The sequence below is a fragment of the Octodon degus genome, unplaced genomic scaffold (genome assembly GCF_000260255.1).
Source record: "Octodon degus isolate 3935 unplaced genomic scaffold, OctDeg1.0 scaffold00155, whole genome shotgun sequence".
Taxonomy (NCBI): domain Eukaryota; kingdom Metazoa; phylum Chordata; class Mammalia; order Rodentia; family Octodontidae; genus Octodon; species Octodon degus.
In genome coordinates this window covers 5,376,871-5,387,120 of record NW_004524731.1, presented here as the reverse complement: position 1 = coordinate 5,387,120, position 10,250 = coordinate 5,376,871, and the positions used below count along the sequence as shown (strand labels likewise).

The 10,250-nt window shown below is 54.6% G+C and overlaps 1 protein-coding gene across 1 annotated transcript in view; it reads left to right on the top strand.

Moving 5' to 3' along the window:
- Dlgap2 (DLG associated protein 2) overlaps window positions 1-10,250 on the top strand; it is a 220,085-nt gene that overhangs the window by 157,125 nt on the left and 52,710 nt on the right. Inside the window, exon 5 of the mRNA XM_004642510.2 lies at window positions 1,518-1,729. Within this exon, the coding sequence (XP_004642567.2) occupies window positions 1,518-1,729 (212 nt within the window). The remainder of the gene's footprint in view (window positions 1-1,517; window positions 1,730-10,250) is intronic.

Here is a 10,250-nt window from a genome sequence, read left to right as displayed (position 1 = left end):
TCTCAGTCGCTAACTTCTTGTTGATGGAGCCTTCTGCGTGTCGCTGGGCCTTGTGTCCCGCCTGCAATGTCGAGGGCTCGGCCACGTATTCTAAACAGCTCTGCTTTGGTCAGGATGTTAGTACCTGCCCAGAGACTGGCACTGAGTGTGGCCTGGAGACGTCAGAGATACAGGCTGCAGCGAACCACAGAGGCCCAGCCCATTCTTGCTGCACAGCAGATGCAAGGCTGGGCCTACAGCGTGGAGACTGGGCTTGCTGTCCTGTTGAGCCCACTGCTCCTGGCGTTGTTTGCATCTGCCAGTGGCACGGTGCTGTGGTCCAGGAGAGCTCCAGGATACCCAAGCCCACTCGGGACAGCTGCTTACAAAACCGGAAGCTGGATGCTGCAGAAGCGACCCGCCTCATCCTCCTGCAGGGGTCCTGCCTGCAGGTGCAAGATCTGGCCTGCTGCAGGTGCGGAGTGTGATGACATGTACTTCCCTGGCCTCAGACCCTGGCTGGCTTGGCACATGGACAGTGGTATTAGGGGAAGGCAGAAGCCTGCACAGGAAGGCCACTTTCCTGCAGCCGCCTGGATGCTGGGCAGGCAGCACCAGGTGCTCCTGGCAGTGTCAGGGCAGGAGCTGCCGGGCACCTGGTCAGCGCGCTGTGAAGCACAGGCCCATGGCTCTGACTCTTCACAGTGGAAAAGCACCACTGCTGAAAACCTTCCCACGGAATGCCATCAGTATCCCTTCCCCCAGAAGCATGCTGGGACAGTCTCCTGTCCAGCAAGAAATACAGAGTCCAGGGCCATGGTCCTTGAGTGATGTAGGGATGGGGACCATTTGGAGGTCCTGCACTATGCAGCTGCAGCCCGCCGGACTTGGCTTCCTTCAGCTTGGCCTTTAGAGTCAACTGTTCACAGCTACAAAGCCATGGCCCCAGCTGGGCCTCCCTGGAAGCATCCTGTCTTCCTCCCTGGTTCTGTGTGGTCAGAGAGGATCTCCAGTCCCACATATGCAGGGTGGACACAGAGTGCTGCCCTGCCTGGTCTCTGTGGCTGAGCCTGCCCCCAAGCCAGGACTACAGCACGAAAGCTTGGAGGGGTCACGCATGGGCCGCATGGATGGGCGCACACCGCTTTATCCCTCACAGGACAACTGGGACTGGGTGCTCCCGCTCTGTACTGTAAGCACATGTAGACAGCCTAGATGGCTCAAAGCGCCTCTGAACTAAGCCCCCACTCCGCTGCTGGGCCACCTAAGGGAAAGCTTCCCAGTGACATGGGTCTTTCCTTCTCTTTCTGTTCCCCATTCCTTTCTCTGTCTAGGTTCAGTTTTCTCAAGTTGTGTTTTCCTTTTATGCCAGGAGCAAAGTTAAATGCTTTTGGTGGGAAGAAGACCAATCCTTTCACACTGTGTCCTCTTAGGATCTGAAAGACAATGCTGAGCCAGAGAGGAGGCCCCCACCAGGCGGTAGAGAATGCGCTGCCCAGCACTGCTGGTAACAAGCGCTGCCGTATGCTCTCTCCTAGGTGCCGCAGGACGAGTGGGGCGGGTATCCCCCCAGCGGCAAGGAGGAAGAGATCCCCTGCCGGAGGATGCGGAGCGGCAGCTACATCAAAGCCATGGGAGATGAGGAGAGTGGGGAGTCTGACTCCAGCCCCAAGACCTCCCCAAAGGTGGCCATCCGGCCTGAGCCCCTGCTGAAGTCCATCGTGCAGAGGCCACTTGGAGACCACCAAACGTAAGAAAGGCTTCCTGGCCTCATGCACATCCTTGCTCCACAAAGCTGTTCATCTGTGAGCTGGCTGTCATCAGCCAAGGGCCTTGGCCATCAGCCTTCGAGGCTGTCTCCTAAAGAGGACCAGCTGGGTATTTGGCTGTGTGCTTCTCTTGTAGAAATTAAGGGCGGTCCTCGGGAGATGTCTGGGTCTGATTTCCAAGCCATTCTGAGGCATCAGTGTCCTTCTGATCATTCCAGTTATTTCCAGCAGCAGAAGTAATGTTTCCATGTGCACGCATGCGCGTACGTGGGGGTGGGGGGTCAGCCTGGACTCAGACACCCGCCTGGGCGTCTCTGCTCCCTGGGACTACACCACTGCATTCTAGCCAGTGGTTTTGTCATGGTGGAGGGAGGAGCCTAGTTTTACAGATGTGATACTGTACACTATGTGTATTTGTATGCACATGCATCATTGATAAATTTAACTTCCAAACTATAGGCAGGTAAGTCTCTTTGGGGAATTGGTGCTGCTTTGAGCTCGGAGAACAGAAGTCTGCTCAGACAGTCCTCCGCCTTGTAGACCTAGCTCTTCCACAAATGCTGAGTGCTGCCTTTGTCCTCCCTGTGTGCCCTACCCTCACAGGGTGTCCCTGTCCCACGGGAGTGAAGTCACAGAGAAGGCTGCTTCTCAGTGCGTGATGGTGCTGCTTGTGGGAAGCAGGCAGCAGGAGCTCTGGCAAGGCCACGCCTTGGACTCTTCTCCACTGTCCTGGTGGTTGCAGTGCTGGGCCAGTGGGGGGTGATTTTGGGAGCTTTAGTGCGCAGGGTAAAAAACTGGTATCGATTGCAGCTGACTTCCCTGCAGCAGCCAAACGGCCCAGGCCCCCACATGAACACCCCAAGTTTGGGAACAGAGAATGATCAGTGCAGTCAGGGTCACCCCAACTCCTCAGCTTGCTTCCGTCTTCAAAGCTGACACAGGGCTGCTGAGAAGCCCTTAGCTGAGTAGGGGGGGTCAGGCCAGGCGCCTCCCAGTGGGCAGCACTGCACAGCGTTCTCCTTCTAGAGCTCACTTCGCTCTCGGCCACATTCTCTGAGTTTGTCGACATTGGTGACTATAAGATTGTATGTAAAATGTTACTGGGGGGCCAGCCGGACAGCTCAGCAGACTAAAACGCCTGCTTAGGAAGAGCGCAGCCACCAGGGCTCGATACCCCAGTGCTGGCCTCGCCCATGAGGCGCGCTGAAACAGCAATTGAGACTGGGCATGGTGGTGCGTGCCTGTAATCCCAGCACAGGTGAATCACTACAAGTCCAATCTACATAATGAGACTCTGTAGACCCTGTACTAAATACATTAAAAGAAAAGAAAAGAAAATGCTATTGGGAATGGCCGGATCTCCCAGTGCACTGGGTACCGCTCCCCCTTCACACCACAGAACCTCCCAGCTGGTGAAGATTCACAGAATCTCCTAAGATGAAGAGAATCAAACGATGAGAATAAGAATGCACACTTGCTTCATATGTGAGGCTTTCATTCCCCTCCTGATGTGCACAAATAGCTCGCATGAACACCGATGGTATCTGAGAGTGCAGGGCCATGATAACCCGAAGGCAGTGGCCATGCTCTGACTTCAGCTGGGTCACGTGGTTCGCATGCTGGGGGCTCGGTTATCCTGTTGCACACTAAAACCTTGACCTCTGTCCTCTCGGGAATGGGATCTGCATGAGACAGCAGAACCCGGCTCAGCTGTTCTCAGTCTGCCGGCTGAATGTGTGACAAGAAGCTCTTTGTGAAGCTGCAGGTGCCCTGCAGAAAGCCTGCCCTCAGTGAGCAGAGCCCGAGTTATTCTGAGGAAAACAGTCTTCCCCTCTGCTGTCAAAGAATCAGTCCTAGGCCTCCTGTTAGTGGTTATTCATATACCATGTCCACTTTTACTTTGCTACATACCCCAGAATAATCCACCACAGGAGGAGGAAGCCTTTTACTGTCAAAAGAAAAATAAAACAGGGCTGGGGAGATAGCTCAGTGGTTAAGCACCTGTCTGGCAAGCACAAGGACCAAGTTCAATCCTTGTACCACATACTGTGCCAGCCCCAGAACCCTGGGCATGTTGTGTCAGCCGCCGAAACCAGGTGTGGTGGGGCACACCTGTGATCCCAGTGCTGGGGAGGCTGAGACAGGAGAATCACTATGAGTCTGAGCTGCATAGTGAGACCCCTTAATGAATAAATAAATAAATAAATAAATTAATTAATTAAAAAATAAAATAGAACAAAAACAAGAGGCAAAGTCTCCCCATGCTCCTGCTTCTCGATGCCCTCAGCACCTGTGCTATGGAGCGGGGCCTCTTGGGGCTGTGAAAAGCCTGAGCTGGGGACACAAAGGGCTCAGGGTGGTCATCAGATCATTGAGGTGCAAACAGCATGTCACTGCTGAGGCGGGCGAAGGTCACCTTCAGAATAGCTCATGTCCTAGCCTCTGAGACGCTTGACTTATCAGTTCAGTCTTGGTCATTACGAACACTGCAACAAGGGACTTCTTGGGGCCTTCAGTTTTTCTGCTTACTTGAATTTTTAAAATCTCAGATAGTTTTTATTATGTTTATTATATTAAATCAAAAATTATTTTTAACATCTCTGAGTCATTCTCTGCTGAAGGTAGTACTTTAGCTTTACAGAAAAAGGAGGACTTATTTCAAGAACTACTTTATATCCTAAGTTAAGGTAAATTCTGATGGGTTAAAACATCAAAATTGTGCATACACACCCATGCATACATAGGCACGGGTGTTGTACACAGATAAATATGTAGTAATGTCCTAAAATATTGGGGTAGAGGAGAGGTATTTACACTTGGTCCTCTGGGGAGAGACTATCGGACACATCTCATTGAACCCTAAAGATTGAAAGTTTATTCCTTTTCAAAGCAAGCAAGCCAACAAGTTGGAAGTGCTCTCACTGTGGCGGGACAATAGCAAAGGCCTAGGAGGAAATTTTTCAATGTAAAAAGCAACATTTTCATATTCCTCATATATAAAGCCCTTCACAAATCCATAAGGAAAAATACTGCTACATTATAAAAATGGATAATTATCAAAAATTAAAACTTTTTGGAGAGTACTCCATTTGCAGCTAGAAATCCAAAATTTCTTCCAAAGACATCTCTGGGAAGCTTTCATAGATGGAAGTAGCAGTATACCACATGATTTAAGTGCAGATTGGTTGCGTTTGTCACCGTAAAGAACTGCATATCACCCAGGTGCCAGTCCTCAGGGCCCGGTCAGGCTGGCGAAGGGCTGGTGGACAGCCCTCCTCAGCAGCTGCCACCCAGGGCCACAACCATGGAGGCTACACAGCACCAGAGAAAAGATTACACAAGAGCCACTGAATGATGACTGGCTGGAGAAAGGGCCGTGTGTGCACAGACGGGGGAAACTGCATCAGTAGGAGTCAGAGAACAACTGCATGTGAAAACATGGCGTCCAAGAGCCCGTGGCTGGCTTGCAGCAGTCTCCTCACAGCTGAGTGCCGACCAGTGATTTGGAAGAGGGTTGAAATTGGGTCAACAGAAACTACCAAACTGAAGCTCAGAGAGGAGACCCTGGGAGATGAAAAGCAGACCCGCGTGTCCAGGAGCCACGGAGACAGCAGAGGACCCGGCACTCCACGGCAGTCACAAAAGAAAGCAAAGGAGAGCGGGGGGAGAAGGACAAGGCCTGGAGCCCTGAGACAAGGCCCACTGGGTCGCAGGGGGTGCCGCGGAGGGGGCCGGGACGAAGCCACGCACTTTCGTACACGTTACTACATGTCCTGTCGCGACCTGGTTGAGACAGAGGACAATAAAGTGACAGCATTAAAGCACTAAAGAAAAGCCTGCTCTCTGGATTTCAAGACCTAGAGAAAATATCTTTCATAAATGAAGTGAAATAAAGACGTGGAAAGAAAGGGAGAGGGAGAAAAGGAAGGGGAAGGGAAAGAAGAAAGGGAGGGTGGGGAGGGTAGTGGAGGACAGGGAAGGGAGGGCAGAGGGCAGGGGAGGAGCAGGACGGGAGGGAGGAGAGTGCCGGCAAGCTGAGAAAGCATGCCTGTGCTACAAGGAATGTTAGAAGAAGTCTTTAAGCACACACAGGAGATAGGAAGAAAGGATGGCTCCACACCCCAGTTTTGGGGATAGCTACATGACTTTAAGCTTTGCCAAAATCTGTAAAGCTATGCAGAAACTTAGGGAGGCTGCAGGTTGAGAAACAACTCACAAGTCCTCAGGAAAGCAGAGAGCAGGGTGGAGGACAAATGGGACCTGGGCTGCAAGGGTGAGCCTCACTGCAGCCTCCTGACGTATGGCTTTCGGGACACACCGTAAGAATGCCACTGAAGGCTAGGGTGGCTCCAGGCCCCCATGAGGTGCGCAGCCAGGAGGGAAGGCACCAGGCACTCAAGGGCCCACCGGCCTATACTGCAGGCCCACACTGGGGCCCTCCCCCCAGCCCTAGAGACTGGACAACCGGGCCACAGCCTCCAGGCCTAGCCAGTCTCTGGCCAGTGGCCACGTGTTAAATGTTGGGGGCCACAGACTGCTGTTGCAGCCCAGCCAGAACATCAGCACTTTCCAAAATGGCCCAGGGGGTCGGAGTCCATCTAGAAGGAGAAGGGCGGGTCCCAGGCCACTGTCCTGGCATCCTGCAGCCCTACTCCCGGTCGCCTGGTGTTGGGTCTCACAGCCACCTCAGAGGCCCCCGACCCTGCCTTGCATGGCAGCCCCTCTTCCCGCTCCGCTGCAGTCAGACCCCAGGGCTGGCAGAAGCCGCAGCCTTCTGGCAGAGTCCTTGTGGTGTGACCCGCTGCTCCGGCTCTGCCGTGGCCCTCACATGCAGGAATGGATGTCCAAGGGTCCCCACCCTCTCCAAGCCAAGCCATCTGCACAGCATGTCCTGGGGTCTGCACAGCCCTGGCAGGGGTGCCCCCTGGCACAGCCCGTGAGTCCTGCCCTGGGTCTGCCCCTGCCTCGCTGAGTGGCTAGATAACACCCGTGTCCACGTCACCTCACTGCAGGGGCCACTGGAGTCATCCTCCAAGTCACGGTGACTCCTGTGAAGCGGCGTGAGACCACTGGAGCTCAGCAGGATGGGAAGCAGATTCCCACCTCTCCATCCTAGATGCTCACATCAGAGCAGGAGGGGCCAGCAGAGGCTGCGAGCCCTAATGTGCCATTTCCCTGGTGTTGGAGAGCCGTCTGCTCGGGCGCGGCCTTGCTCCAGGCCCACCTGTGAGGAGGCTTCCGAGTCTGATTTCTGTGGGAGAAAACAGGAACCGTCTTCTGTGCCCAGCTGTGGGCGCATGAAGCGCGTGCAGCCCACACTGTCAAGGCCTCAGGAGGCCTCCGCGGCAGGGAGGGGCAGCTGGCCCTGGCCTCAGGGTCTCTGCTCTTGAGGAATCAGAGCGATGCACACCTGCACCTCCAGGGCTGGGAAAAGATGCCGCGCCCCTCTGCTGTCTCCACAACCACGGCTCTGAGCCCCCGCTCGCCCACATGCAAATGTAGTCCTCGTCTGATATGTGACTTTCTCAAAGTCAAATAAAAACTAAGTAGAAAGAAAGGCAAATTTTTGAACAGTTCTGAAAGGCATTTTAGAGTTTGTTCTTTTCTACTCTTTCTGGGTTTGGGGTATCGGGTTCTGATGCGAACTTTTCAGCCCGCGGAGGAGGCCCCCTCAGTAAGCGCCACTGTAGTGGAGCTGTCCTGGCCCGAGGCTCCTGCAGCAGGGCTCAGCTGGTGCCTGTCTGCATCTCTGCAGCCGGAAGCCAGTGGGATCCTCTGTCTCCAGGCCCCCTGCTTCTCTCCTGCCTGCCGGATAGTCCTAGAGAGACCTCCCCTCCCGGGGGCCACTGGCTAGTACCCTCCACTCTGTCAGCACCAGGCTGAACACACATGGCCTGCTTGCAGCTGTAACACTGGGCTGAAGGTCGCAGGGGTCCGAACCCCGCTACACAGTCCTGGGCTGTCCGTCCTGGCCCTCAGTGGACATCAGATGTGCCTTGCTGGGTGGCAGCCTCTGGGTGCCCGCTGTTGTGCAGGGTGCTGAGCAAGCGGTGTGACTGTGCTGACGCTGATCTACTCAGGACCAGGCTGCTGCTTTCTCTTCCCGGCAGGGTCACAGGGAGAGTCTCCCGGGCATGGCTGCCTCCGGATCTTTCTTCCTCATCAGAACAGCGAGGTGCATCTGCCTGCACTGGAAGCTTTCCCATGTTTTCTCGGGGCTCCTCGTACCTTTAGCCAAGCATCATTTAACTCCATCTCCGAAGTTCTGAGGGGGCTGGCAGGGACTCCTCTGAGGCTGGATACAGCTGATCCCTTTGAAGATAGAGCAGGACACTTGCTTAGGAAAGCACGTTCTGAAGAATGGCCTGAAGATCTCTCCATCTTAGGCTGTACCCCGGCGTACCAACTATGAGGTCCTTTGGCGGATTCTGCTGCTGGCCAGCCCTTCCGTAGAAGCCACCCAACTTCAGGAACATGGCCGCAGTGGGCCGTGGACTTGAGAGACATAAAAGCGGGTCGGGGAGGCCGGCCACGGCGGGGCTGCCTTGACAAGCGTGCTGGGGCCTCCCCAACTGCGGCTGCTTTTCGCTTTTCTCATGTATCTATTTTTCTTCTTGTTACTGTTTTTTTCTTTTGAGGCACTTGGGTCTATTTTGCGGCTTCCTGCATGCACTGGAAATGGGGGCTGCAGGAGATCCTGAAGTGTGGCTGGGCACGCTGCCCGGAGGCGGGGCTGGCATGGTCACGTCCTGTGGACAGTCTGCAGCTCTGCTGTGATTTCCACTTCGATTCAGGGTTGAGGAATGAAATGGAGAGGGAGGGTTACTAAGAAACTATAGCTGCTGTTAGTCTTTTTCCTTTCAGTTACTTCTGGAAATTCTTGTAATGTGTAAATATTTTTATTTATGAGCCCTGGACAGCTTCCTCAAAATTTTTTGATAAGGGCCACTTTTTCTCTTCAATGCTCTTGGTGGCAGGCTTGGTTAGACATGTAAGTAAAGCGTGGTCACTTTTCTGTTTTGCAGTCTCTGGTTCTCCATGTTCCCCCAGCCCCTCGGCATGAGTGGCCGCCAAGGCTCCAGTGAGCGGAGGAGCACAGAGAAGCGAGCCGAAGGAGCCGAGTCTGCAGGGCTGGGGCGCGGCTCAGCAGAGTAACGCTGAAGTGCAAAGCGCAGCTAGCTCGCTGTCCTTACCCACGTGGTGGGGACTGCTGTGCCTGACTTAGTCGTCAGCGTCTGACACTCAGCTGTCTGAGCTCTGTCGTTTCTTCATCTAATAGACAAGAAAGTGTGGAGGACGGAGCATATAAAGCAAGTGACTGAGCTACGGCTGAATATTGTTGAGTAAATAAATTAATAAGCAGGCACCTCAGCCTAAATAGAATTGATTTAAAATCATAAACACTGTTTTGGGGTTTTTCAAAGAGAGGTTTTAGTGATAAAATTGCTTTTCAAAAAAAAAAAAAAAGCTTTCCAAATCTTTCATTGAACAGTGTGGCAACATACGCTGGAAACACGTTTCTGCACTTGTGAGCGCCAGGGAGACGGCGGGGTTTCGGTGAAACAGTTCAGCAAAATGGGGCTCGGGCAGAATTTCCACCCGGGTTGCAAAGGCTAAGAACACTGAATACCATTAGCATAAGAAATTGGGCCTTCAGTCATGCGCCTTCCAGTTTTGTGCCAGGGAAGGGGCCAATCCAAGCAGGACCGCGTCTGGGATCTGGGGTAGAGTCCAGCGTGGCTGCAGCAGTGAGCAGGGGTGACAGTAAGGGGTCAGAGACATGAGGAAGACAGCTGAGAGGGCAGGTGATTCAGGCTCCTGCTGGCAAGCCAGGGTGACCAGGACACTGCCACGGGCGCTTCTTGCCCGGAGACAGAGGGCCGGGGGTAGCAGTGTGGCCTCAACTTCCTCTGGACAGTTCCAGTGCAAATTCCCCAGAAAGGCACCGAGTGAGAGAAGGGCAGAGACCAGGAGCTCAGCCCTGCAAGCTCAGCTGAGGCTCTCAGCCTCACAGTGGCCAGGCCGACCTGCTTCTGAGAGGTCGGAGCCTGGAAAGGGTGGAAGGCCTGAGGACTGCCCTGGTTCTCAGCAAGGCCGGGGGAAGCCGAAGTGCCGTGGCCTGCGCTGCCTCATCCTTTGCCCTGGAGCTGGTGCCTGGCGGCTGGGTGCCTATGCCGCCTGGTGGCCTGGCCCGTGAGGCCTCTGCAGAATGCAGCAGGCTGCCCGTCCGTGTCTCCAAGTGTCCTGAGCTCCAGCCTGTGCAAGGACAGCCACTGACCGCTTCAGGGAGGTGGTGACTGCTGTGAGAGTGGGGCTGGGCCTGTGCCTGCTCCCTCGGCCTGCAGCCTCCCTGCTCAGTGCAGGTGCCCCACCTCAGGGGCTCTATCTGAGGGGCTGGGCCTGTGCCTGTGCCTGGTCCCTCGGCCTGCAGCCTCCCTGCTCAGAGCAGGTGCCCCACCTCAGGGGCTCTATCTGAGGGGCTGGGCCTGTGCCTGGTCCCTC